The sequence below is a fragment of the Scophthalmus maximus genome, chromosome 2, assembly GCF_022379125.1.
Source record: "Scophthalmus maximus strain ysfricsl-2021 chromosome 2, ASM2237912v1, whole genome shotgun sequence".
NCBI lineage: Eukaryota > Metazoa > Chordata > Actinopteri > Pleuronectiformes > Scophthalmidae > Scophthalmus > Scophthalmus maximus.
Window position 1 is genome coordinate 7,224,991 of NC_061516.1, and position 13,065 is coordinate 7,238,055.

The 13,065-nt window shown below is 45.4% G+C and overlaps 1 protein-coding gene across 2 annotated transcripts in view; it reads left to right on the forward strand.

Annotated features, from left to right (window-relative positions):
* Positions 1 to 13,065, forward strand: part of opcml (opioid binding protein/cell adhesion molecule-like) — a 257,691-nt gene that overhangs the window by 100,203 nt on the left and 144,423 nt on the right. Inside the window, exon 2 of one of the 2 annotated variants that reach the window (XM_035626940.2) lies at positions 8,496 to 8,571. In XM_035626940.2, the coding sequence (XP_035482833.2) occupies positions 8,496 to 8,571 (76 nt within the window). Of the gene's footprint in view, positions 1 to 7,818; positions 8,572 to 13,065 lie in introns of those variants that run through there. The other variant, XM_047330590.1, reaches the window with a different exon arrangement.

The following is a 13,065-nucleotide window of genomic DNA, read 5'->3' on the forward strand; positions in this document are numbered from 1 at the left end:
ATGACGCTATCTGAGCTGTGTTTTAGAAGATAAATTCGATTACACTGAGCAGCCATGTGTCTCACCGTGTTCCTTCTGCATATCTTTGCAACAAGCAACATTATCTTCTGCACATTTTATCGTCTAAAGATTATTTTCCTGGCGTGTGTTGCCTTTGTTAGATATGGTGAAGGAGAAAGAGGGAGAGCAACGTGACATGAACTGGGGACACAGTGTTTTGGGATTTTCTGTACATCATTTTGGGACAGAGCTTCAATTTACACGTGTTAGATTTCCAACAAATGTTAGTAGATTTAAAATGATGTGTCTCAGGCTATTGTGCAATTTAAATGAGGGCCGGCATGAACATTTTGAATATGCAGAGGTCTCTACCAAGGACAGCAGCTTAACGCAGGGCGAAAACACTCCTCTCTGCAACGTCTAGCCCTGAAAAGTCTCTGAGCTTGGGCTTTTTTTTTTCTAAACTAAGCCTCGTGGGGGTATATAGCGCACACGCTGTCGGCAAATTCCCACCTTTTATGGAAACCAGAGAGGCCCTGAAAAAATAAAAGAGCTCATCGTCGGTATCACTTTCTGATTGACATCTGCTGATGTGGAAATTGGATGATTAAGTATCTGAAATTGTGCGGAACCTCTCTTTAAATCCTCTCACCCCAACCCCCAGGATTGCCAGCTTTCCCAAACCACCATCCATATGTCAGTGTCAAATATGAGTTGTGGATTCTTTCTCTCTCTCTCTCTCTTGAGGTATTAGTTCCATTTGACTAATATTTGAATGGAAATTGCTCAGTCTGATGCGTTTCACCTTGAAGTGAGCAGAATCCATCTTGGGGATGACAGTTACTGCCTAAATAAGCATTACTGGGAGCCGCTCCTCTCACATCAGATTGGACGCTGTTATTGTCGCCAATGCAAAATGGTTTGTAACCTGGGGGTCAACAACTGCTATATTAACATACATACAAATGAACAATTTAACGTTGGTGAAAGTGACATCAGGGCTGGAGCGGCACCCGTTTGACTTCACCCTGGACAACCACAGTCTCTGTCTGTGGGGACTTCTTGAAACTTTGTGCAAATGACCTTTGATCTTGGATTAAAAATAAATAAGTTACTTAAGTTTGTTAACGAAAGTAACCGTATGTATTTGTTGCAAACATAACTTAAAGGGGCAGTAACCGATTTTGGGGAAAGGTTGTTTGTTGGTATTTTTTTTGACCGCACTGGCCGGGGCTTGAGCCCGCAACCTCGGGTATGGGAGACAGACGCGCTAACCACGAAGCGAAAAACCCCGAGCAGTGTTTCCTCTAGGATGGAGTTGTAGCAGCGTATCGATCCGGTAATTTAACAGTACTCTTATCGGTTCTTGTTTCCTTTTAGTAGAAAAAAAATTAACAAAGAGTGAATAGAATGGAATGAACAAATGTTTTGTTTCTCGTACTGTACTCATTACATTGTACAACACTGAAGAGCACTAACTGATATAAATCACATGGCGTTGTGTGTTGAGTGATGAGACTAACAAAGGAAAAAAGTAACACAACTCAATATGTACAGACAGACTGTTGGATTCTACTGTTCTAAAGCGTTGAAGGTCTTTCACTCATTCACCCTCCCACTAGCTGCAGCTGTGAAGGAGCGTTCCCTTTTACTAAATGTGTTAACGCCTTTACTCGCAAAACATTTGTTACACTTGTGGCGACAAGCGTTTTCTCCATGAATTTGAAAAGAACAATGAGACTCTCGACAGGTCATCGTGGCACGGAGCATTGAATTGTTTGTTTGTGCCCCATGTGTCAGGAACTGGCCACGCCCCCTACACACGCATCTCTCCTCAAGATTAGGAATTCATCATAGGCATTCATTTCTTCAATACTGTTAGCAGCACGGATAACATCGGAGCTTATTGATACTACAGTATTTCATAATTTAGTGCCGTGGCCCGTTTACACCGGGTTTGTGGTCCCATCGATAATAAAGGCGCAGCCCAATCCCCTCTCGTAAAAAATATTATAATAATTCGGTCAAAATCCAGTCGTGGCGTACCGCCGCAGCTGAATGCATGAAGGGCAAACGCTGCTGAGTTGTAGCGTCTGTTGGTAGCACGTCTCTTAAGGTGTTGGGGAGGGATGTTTACAAACTGCACATACAGTGTTGTGTGGTGCGGTCCGCACCATTTTTTTTGTTTTCTATTGACAGAACCAGGGCTGAGCCGAAAAACCAGATAGTATTTTTCCGGCACACACGCAGGACCGACAGCTAGCTGACCGTGAGGAAATATTCGCTGAATTTGACAAAAAATGTATTGGATTATAATCCCTCGCTGCCCCTTTAAGGTATCTGTTGAAATGCCATCTGAAAGCTGTCATTATCCAAAGCATTTACAGATTATTTTTTGGCGTATATTGTAATAAATGACTGCAGAGCCCTTTGTAAAACATGCTTGGAGAGTTTGCTTGTCCTGTGCTGGTTGCAGGTTTTTTGAGCGAGGCTTACAGAAACAACCTCACACTAAAAACGATTTACAGACTGTAACAACAGTTTTTTCTTTCCAATTTTCCGAACATACTTGGCCGTTAAACTAAACAGAAAATATGAAAGAGCCGAATAACAACTTTAGAGGCTGGTGGTGATGCGTTCCGTTGAAACAACAGCAGCGGTGCAGACATCCTCATGGGGCCGATGACGAAATATGAAGGAAATCAGTGACCAATACTGACAGAAGCATGTTCCCTGTCTTGATGATGCTGATACATGATGATGTGATAAAACCCCTTCCAGTGTGAAGAGCCCACAGAGCACATGGGGGGGCACTCTGTCTGAAATCCTCCCACACTTTAGCGATGACCGAGGGGGAAAGTCTTTCTTAGCTGCAGCTTGTTCTCCGGCGGATTCTTGTTTGGACACGTGGATGTAGCGTTTTGGACCTGGTGCAGCCAACCTCTGCCAAGCGCCTTTGTCGTGATTGATGGCGTCACCTCCGTTGAAGAGTCCCGGGGCACTTTTGGCCTCTTTATTCAGAATGTGTTGATGCGAAAGATGATTTGTGTCAAAATTGCAACAAATTTACCACCAACGCACCTACCAGGTTTGAAGTAGATCAGATGAACGGCATCGGGAGATTCTTTACATCCATACACATGACACTGTTAAGACAAAGTGTGCCAATGAATTCATTCTCTTTTGTATTGAGTGTAAATGGGACATAATTGCTGTAGAAACACGCACGCACGCACGCACGCACGCACACACACACACACACACTGATTGTTGATGCCTTTCATACATCCTAGGCTCTTGTATAAACTGGATACCTTAATGCAGGGGGATTTAGCTTTGACCTTCAGGCAGTTTTTTAGTTTTTTACTTGTGGTCCATATGCAGTATAGTTTTAAAAATTGTTTGGAATATTGACAGATTGGAAGAAAGAGAGAGAGAGAAAACATAAAAATCGTTCTAAAGATCCCCTCTAGTATTTGCCATATCAGTGGGTCTTCGTGCGCACACTTAAATCCGACACACGCGCCAACAAAATGTCACACGGAGGTCGGCGGAGGAGCCGCCGATGTTGCATCAGCGAGACTGCTGGCAGCACAGTGAATATTACACCTGTTGATAACGCACAGCGTCTGAACATTTGAATCATTTAAAGGTACCAGCATTTTAAATAATTCACGCCATTTCACTTGCGGAATTTGCAACACATCCCGCTGCATTAGCAGAGACGTCGTTATTCGTTTCAAATGAGTTACAGATTGTGCTCTCCAAATGTGCACTGTAAAAACAACTAAAAACTGACTTTAGACAATTAAGACTAAATGCCTGGCAAAAGTAAGTTGCCAATGAAATTTTGTAATATTGCTGTTGATCACTGTATACTTAATTACAGTGTATTATGGGTTTTTTTTTCAATCTAAATTACAGCATTTCACTTTTTCAAATTAATTTTAATCTAGTTTACAATATTATCTTGTATTTTATTCGAATTGCAGAAGTTACCTGGTAACTAAATTGCCAGTAATTAGCTTGTAATACATAATAGTACAAGAAATTGTTCTTTTGTTTTTTACATTAGCAGCTATGGAAATTATTGTGAAGTGTTTTTAATGAGAACATGCAGGTTTGCTATTGATTTAAACTGTTGCTCCAGAATTCATCAACATTCAAAGTCGCTGACAAAGTCTGAGGAGGGAGGAGGCGTGAGGACAGGGTTGTTCTTCTTCTGCACCTTCCAACTCCTTCGGCTGAACCAACAGTGTCGGTTGACTTGATGTCAGCGAAAAAACATCTGAAATTTAAAAAAGAAAAGAAAGAAGGACTGTATTTATACTGAGCTTTTCTAGTTTTATCAACTGCCCAGAGTGCTTTTTCAGTACAGGTCACATTCACCTATTCACAAACTATTTTTATATAATGCTTCTATACACAGCACTGTTTTTCTACCACACACCATCAGTGTCTTGCTTGACTTCAGCATATGAACCGGAGGACCTAGGGATGGAACGGTCGACGTGCTGGTTAGCGGACGACCCACTCCTCACCTGAGTCACAAAAAAAAAGAAACTGCTCACAGGTGCTTCACAAGAGACAGCAGAATCCATCAGGTAGTGAGTGAGACAAACTATTCATATGAGCGTACAGTATGGAAAAAGTGCAAAACAATTTAATTTTTGATTAACAACTTTAATTGTGCTGTCCAGGTAAGTGACACTGCAATGCAATGACTGATACGGTGGACATGTAGGGTGATAACAGTTAAAGGGATTGTTTGGATTTTAAAATAGGAAATAAATAAGCAAACACCGTATGAAAGAGTTTGACAAATGCATTAACGCGGTCAAAAATAGTCAAAATAAAATAAAGAATCAAGTGGAAAAAGGACATGTCAAATGTTGCACTGTGGTTTGGGTTTCTCTCACATGTATCTATTTACTGTTGAAAATTTCAATTTCATGAACGGAATTTCCAAAGAACCAGGGACAATCAAATTATTCTCAACTTCTAACATTTTCTTTGTTTGTTTGTTTTCGTCCATTTAAAAAACATCGGCCAACATTCTCCTCTTTTTCCGGAGTAGGGGGTCTTGCTGTGACTGACTCACACACACACACACACACACACACACACAACTCATCAGTTACCTGAATACATTAGCCAACTTCTTTCACAAAACATATCAGAAAACGTCGCTGGCCCGACCTCAGATCGTCGTGTAAGTTGCGTTGACTGTGTTCTTGTTCCTGGACAATCTGAGCTGCTGCACACGACTCCACGAGTCCACTGCGTGAGCGCTCCTTATTTAGTCCACCCATGTTTCTGCTTGGGCATTAGCTTTGCTTGGGTCAGACGCCGGACCCATTGTCGGCGAGCTCTGCCCGCCCGCCCTTGCATGATATGAATGAAAATTAGCATGGGTTGTTTGAATAAAGCAGCCAGGGTCCGGCGTTAATGCGTCGCAGCAGGAAATTACGTGAATGTCATTGCATGTATAAGTGAAATAAATGAGAAACACAATCTGCCGGGAAGAACCGGACTGTTTGTGGCTAAAAACCAATCAGGAAGACGTTGATTTAAAGTGAAATGGCTTTGTTCACTTGAGCATGTTCAAATCAATACGTCCAGCCCATATTTTAGACCGTGGCTACTTGATCCAAGCTGCATAATTTACCTTTTTTCCCCCCCGCCCTCTTCCTCTCGCTCTGACGGCGCTGGTGTGATACATCAAGAGTGATTCATGTGGGCCGCGCAACAAACAATGGCATTCTAATTTGTCATCTCTGCATACTTGGCACCCTCGCTCGAGGTGGAGCTTTGGCAAGGTCATCGGCCGTACCTGACCCGCTGTAAAGTATAACAACGGGGGTCAAAGACATAATGCCCACATGACACGGATTGAAATGGATCGCAGTCTCATTTTATCCTCAGAACGCGATGGTGTTGTTATCAAAACCCCTTTATGCTAGCAGGGCATCGACAGCAGAAGCCACCAAGGTGTTGAAATGATGTCATGTGACCAAATGTTGCAGCTCTAATTGAGCCTCATCCCACACCCAGCTCGCCGTACCCTTGACTCTAATTAAGACCACATATCCTAGATTTTGCTGAGGTCAGGGAGAGGTTTTAATTTAAAAATCATTAAGATGTGCACATAGTCAGGACTTGTGCTGCGTCCCGGGCAGATACAACGTTAATTGAGTCTTATCTCTGCCCAATTTCTGCAACACAAGACATCAACATAATTCCACCATTGTAAAAACCCACAAATGAAGGGAACGGTCTGGTAAAGGGGACGGGGTTCTGATCCGTGTGTTTCAGGCTTTTGCTGAATACGGTACAGCATATTTGCTGGAATGGGAACCAGGAGTATGATGGAGTTCAGCTGCCGCCTTAAAATAGTGAAAATGCTATTTTTGTTTAATGTTACCTGAAGGTCCACTTCCATTGTGGTTAATTTTGTCCCTCCCGTTGCAACTACCAGAAAGTGAGCAATAAAAACCGCCTGCTAAAGGATCAATCTTTTTCTCACTGTAGCATTCAGTGCACTCGGTGCGTCGGTCCTTTGAGGGCGAAAGGCTTTTATTGTGAAGTCAGTTGCGCGTGAGGGGAAGACTGATGAACACACAACAGCACGCGAACTGTCGCCCGCGAACACGAGCCGTCACTACTTTCTCACTCGCGCAAAACATTTGAACAATGCCACGTGTCTCCTCGCGCCCCCCCCCGTTGATGACATCCAGAGCTGTCAGAGCGTCGTCATTCATCGCCACCTGTCCAAAATCTTACCGGCGTGCCAAATTGATGCTAAGGTAGAGAAATTATCTTGTTCAATCTTCTCATGAGACTCAGAAGCTGTCACCAGTGCTGCTGCTAGACGTGCAGCAAAGTGTCACTCTCCTCCCGAGTAGCCATCATCTCCTCCTGCATACAGATGTGGGGAGGGGGGGGGTTCTTACCTACTTGTATGGAACGTGTGCTGACAATGTCGGATTAATTACCCATCATCTACCAACCAAATCTGCACAAAAACAAAACGTATGACACTTTACAAGAGCGAGTCCCGAGGAACCCAGCAGCCTTTGAGAAGAGTAAGAAATAGCGACAGATATTTCACTTTTACAAAAACAGATCACGACTATAGAGCAGAAGACTTCCAGGTTCAAAGGTTTAGCTTCAATAGTTTAAAATTAAAACATTTTTTGCGCAAACTCCAATAATCAACTTGATTTGAATGTATGACAACATTTTCCACAGTACCACAGTTGATGTTAGTATCTGAATATCTGAATACATGCTCATTAGATGATGGACATTTTTTGTTTGTTTTTGCAGTCTGGTCTCCCTCGGACTTAAATTGTTATTCCTGTGGCGATTATGGCGTGGTGGTGAGCATAGCTGCCTTACAAGCAGTTGACCCAGCTTCCATACATATGTATATATACTGTCTAGTATATATATATATATATATATACCATATATACCTATATATATATATATATATATACTGCTCAACATTTGATCCCAATTAGTGCGACAGTTGATGTTTTCGTCACAGGTCTCACCATCCTTTGTTTGCCTTTGCAGACGAAAGCTACTGGAAACTAAACCAGCACCCATGATCCTCTCTGGTGCATGGGTGCTGCCTAAAATGTCCCAAATAGGGTTACCCAACACACACACACACACACACACACACACGGGTCCCTGCATGGACCCATGCCATCAAACCCCTGTGGCTGCAACCATACGGTCCTCGGTCCTCGTGGTTCAGGAGAGTGATGCTACCTGACCATTAAAAGAGAGAGAGCGAGAGAGAATGGAGAAAGAGAGAGATGGAGAGGAGAGGAGGGGAGGGGGGGCTTCCGGAATTGTACACTAGTCTACTTGACGAGAAAAGAAGGAAGATACACTGGGTTGGATTCAGCCTCTTCCTCCCAAGTGCTCGGGGCTAAAAGAAAGGAGAAAGACCGCGGGGAGGGAAGGGAAAGTGATGCGCCTCTGCCGGAGCATCCATTTCACGGCGCGGAGCGTCTGAACGCGGACGGGGACGGTGCGCAGTTGTCTGCGAAACGCGGCGCTTCTCTCTCCTCCTCCGGAGTCAGTTTCCTAGAGCGGCTGGCGGGAGGAAAGACACTTCCCCCTCCTCCTCCCTCATCCTCCTCCTCATCCTCCGCCTCGTCCTCCTCCCCTGCGTTTGCCGACGCGCACCGTATTTCATAACAAGCCTGTTTGCTCGCAGCGAAAAACCCGGGTCGACCGCAGTCGCTCGCAATCTTGGCATCTTTGTTTTGCGGAGTGGAATTTGCGGTGCGCACCTCGAGGCGCAAACGCACGAGGGAGGGAGGGTGGGGGGGAATACAGGACGGTTCAAGTTTTCCTGGAAGTTGCGCAGTGAAAGGAAAAAGAAAACAACAACATGGGAATTTGTGGCCATTTGGCGGCGCCGGGGAAAAGCCTGCTCCTCCTCGGACTTAAATTGTTATTCCTTGTACCTGCAGGAGTTCCGGCGCGCAGCGGGGATTCGGTATTAAAGGACAACATAACCGTCAGACAGGGGGACAGCGCCGTCTTAAAGTAAGTGTCTGAGTCTTATTCCATCACAGCTGCTCTGATGCTCGCCTCCTGTGCGCCATGAGGACCGACTGGGTCCCAAAAAGCCAGTGGAGTGGAGCGGTCCAGGAGTTCCTAAAGGTCATCGTGTCCCACAGCCGAACATGGAACATGAATGTGCGCGCGAGTTCCTAATTGAGCATTGCTGATTGCGCGCGCCGCGCGTCAAGCCTGCGCTGCTCATCGCCCTTGAATGTTATTGATCCGGTGGGTTAATGTCTTGTCGAGGATGCACAGAGCTGAGAGTCTCGACTCCTGCGTCAGGAGCGGGTTGTGTGTGTGCGCGCATCGATTTGAGTTTGTAATACAAATGCAATCATGACTTTTCATTTTTTTATTTTATTTTTTCAGGGCTGTGCGCGCCGTTTTTCACCACACTTGGATGAAATGTTTTTGGAACATAGAGTGTACTGTGCACGCGTACGTTTTTATCAGATAAATCCCTGTTTACTTTTAAAAATTCTTATTATTTATCATATTTATTGTTTCCATGTTATTTGAATTGGGATTGGTTCATGATTTTACAGTGGCCTTTGTCATATCAATAATTTTCTGTGTATAATATTTCCGCCCAGGCATTTTTATTCTCCAATGTATTGTTTTTAGTTTTATATTTGCTTTTGGGGTTTTATTTATTTGTATATTTATTAGACAGAGTGTGGTGCTATAAATCCAGACTCCCTGAAATGATGTGTAATACCCCCCCCCCCCCCCACACACACACACACACACACACACTCACACACTCACAGCCTTACAGTGTCCAAACACACTGTACACTTTGGTATCACGTTCAAACGTTCAATTCATTTCGGTTGAATCTAGTACATAATGCAAAATGTTAAAAGCATTATTTCCATTATCATCACAGTCGCTCATTGCGTTCGAGTGACCAGAAAACTGCTGTGATAATTGGAATGATGAACAAATATCAGAATCAATACCAACGAATACTGTTACGGATGTTAATGACAGTCTATGATCTAGCAATGTGAGCAGACATGTGAATCTGTACCACCGATGTGTGTGCCTGGTGCATTCAGTACCTCCAGCTGTCAGAGCGGGGCAGTAGAGTTCAGCTGGCTGCGCGCCTGCTCACATTGGATGTGTTTGTAGAAGAGTTGCTGTACAGTCTGATGCCCGTTGACAACGACGAGCAGCTAAAACGTTCGGCTGGCGTCACACCTCGCGCAGATGTGGCGGAAGGCGAATGATTCCTTCTGCAGGAGCGGCACCGGGGTCACCACGCGGGAGGTGTGGCGCGTCATGTCGTCCAAGGTGGAGATGGGTTCGGCTCTACTTCTCTCTCCCGTGTGTGCTCTGCGCGGCTTATTTCTGCCTCAGCCCGTACAAATGTGTGAGTTGAACTAGTTAAGCAATCAGCTGGATCCTCTGAGAGCATCCATTTCACTCCAGACGGTGACAGGCTGGAATCCACTGAAGTCCACGCCTTTGCCATGCTGATGTGGAGCTGCCTGTGCCGGCCCCCCGTGGGTTCGCAGGAGCAGCCTCAGAGTTCCCCTCTCCTTGCCCGCATCTATGCGCCCATAGTGGAGGAGTCTTCAAAGCACTTGTGGAGTTGCCGTGACCAAAGGTTGAATCTTAAAAGGAGAGCGGTGTCGGCAGCGAACTCCAAAGCTGACAATGCAGTTACTCTCTGGGGCGCCCCCGCCGCTTCACAGTGTATTCAACACACTGTCCTGGAGGAGGATGAACTGCTTGCCTGTCAGCGAGCTAGTCAGTCCATAATCCAGGAAACCAAGCTATCCACCTGCATCGCTTTGAGCTTCTCCCCGAGCGGGACGGGGGGCTGGATGGCGTTGAGAGCACCAGAGAAATCAAAGGACGTTCTCATCCTGCTTGTCGGCGTCGGCGGGTGGGAATCAGGCCCGTGTTACTGGGATGACGATAACATTGTCCACACATTTGACAGCTAGCCTCGCCCCGAGGACCCACTGCCTCGCCTGAGAGCGGCCCTCTCTCAACTCCCCCGTCGCCCGGAGAGTGAAGCAGAGGCTCGTCAGGGCAGCGGCGGGGGTGGGGGGGGGACTCAGGCAGGAAGCCTCAGAGAGGAGTCCGGCTGTGGCGTGAACCTCTGATTGGATCAACATAATGTGACGACTGCACAGGCTGACATTGGCCTTGTTTTAATTCTAACATTTTAATGGATGAAATTGCTGCGCATGTGTCATACACTGGAAAAGAGTATGTTGCGTTGCTGCACTTCACCGAGGCCCAGATTACTACCAAGTCACCAGAAGTACAACATTCACAACTCAACTACTGCCCCCGACCAAGGGAGACTCAAACATGAATTCACACGTTGAATTCCTGCCTGGCCCAGGAAGCTTTTGTGTCCCAGATCAGGATGGCACAAAAAAAAAAAAAAAAAGAAGGGCTCTCAGCCAATTCACACATATTTATAATGAACAATTGTTGCGTCTGAGAGATTTTCTGTAGCTGCAAAATTGCCAGGGTGTAATTTCATGTTGTTTTTTTTTACAGGGCTGTGTTATCATTGACAGTGAAGGGAACAAAAAGAAGTATCGTTTGCACATGAAGAAAGCCACTGGCAACCGGTACTTTCGCAGAATCATTCACCGCGGCTTTTGTGGCAATGTTATTTTTATCAGTGACACGCGGAGGGACAAGAAGTACATTTTCTGCCATTATAGTATGTGTGCGTGGACCATGCACATATCTTTAGCAAGAAGCATATTGCTGCCACATGAGAATGAGAAAAGAAGATCCGGGGGATTTAATGTGACGCTGATCCTTTTGTCCTTTTTCTGCCAAGGCAGCGATATGCTTCTGTAAAAGAGGCATTTCCTTGGTACATGCGATACTATTTATATTCTGACCATCTGGGATTCTGTGCGAATACAGTGATTGATTTCGGATTGGCTGGACCTGCTGCCGGCATTCGCATCGACGTGGCAGTTGTAATAAATGAGTTGATTGTAATTAGCCGAAAGGTCGGAGGTTGAGCGATGTGCCCGGTGCTACAACGCGGCCGAGCGTGTGTGTGTGTGTGTGTGTGTGTGTGTGTGTTTGTGTGTCGTTTAATGACTCGTGGCGCTAAGCACCAAGCGGAGTGGTGCCGCCGCTGCGTAACTCGAGTGAGGCAATACGTCGACATACTGGTGCTGTTATTGTTATTCACAGGTCTGGAGCCAAAGGACATTGATTCCTGTTGTCAATCAATAGAGCCGCTGCATCCCTGTTGGCTGCTTGGGCAGCGGGGGCCAGCTGTTTTTTTACTGCCGTGTTAGTTTGAGCACGTGGAGGTTGCAACGCCCTGCTCGGCATGCATCAATGTACATCAGCATTAGTAATCCTGTTTTACACCGATATTGAAAATAGTCATTCTGATGAGCAAATTAGCAATTTGTCTTGTGAAATGCACAAGCAGCTTTGCTTCGCACTTCAGCAACGTATGTCTGGGAAATACAAAACGACCCGCATGAATCATTCGGATTCATTGTCGATCAACAAATGAGGAATGATGTGTTTTATTTGAATGCATATGAATATTTTTACGCTCACACATACAAAGCAGGCCCTGAGCAATGAACGGTTGTTCAAATTTGTGCAATTATTCTCAGTTCAAAGATCTGTTTGTAAAAAAAAAAGGGGAAAAAAAGAAGAAAGATGAAGACATGCTTTCAGATGAGGATTATTTTTAGAGCGCTGCATATATTTCCCCTGCTGTATGTTTATTGAGTTTACGTCGCATATTCTTGCGCTGATCTTCTACCACTTCGGAATGCCCCATCTCTTACGCACTGCCGACTCCCTGGTGGACCTGTGGAGGGCCGCAGACGACCGCCTCCGGGACGCACGGTGTCAACAGTCGTTTATGTCGAACCTGCCGGTGCTGAGCATCGCCGTCACTCTCCTCTCCGGGTTTCACTGCCGCCATGCCGGTGTCACGAGCGGCCGGAGTCAGGAGCGAAGCGATAAGGACGGCGGCCTTTCCCGGGGCCTGACACGTGACGATGGCCAGTTGTGTTTATTGGAACAGTGGAGCTGCGGAGTGTCTCTGAGCCTGTGAGCTCCATCGTTCGGTTTTGGACCTGGAACTGCACAGTCAGCATAGTCATGAATAACACCCAGGACAATAGCAGCAGACAAAACTCTCTCCATTTGGGTTTTCCCTCGAACCATTGTCCCCAAAGAGAGCAAACCCTACTGCTCAGACCTATTGACAGTGGAGCTGCTTTTTAAGCATGTAAAAAAGTGGAAATTTGAAAAAGAAAATAATCACCAAGCTTCCTATCACTTTAAAACGCTCACGTGTCCTTTCGTTTGGGGTTTAATCGGCGCTCTTTTAATTACATCATACACTTGCGTTCTCTTCTTCTTCAGTGGTATAATGGCACCTTGTCTGGACTGGCAGCACCTACTGCCTTTTTTGAAGAACAAACTAATAACCTCTTTTCTTATGGGAACAGGCAC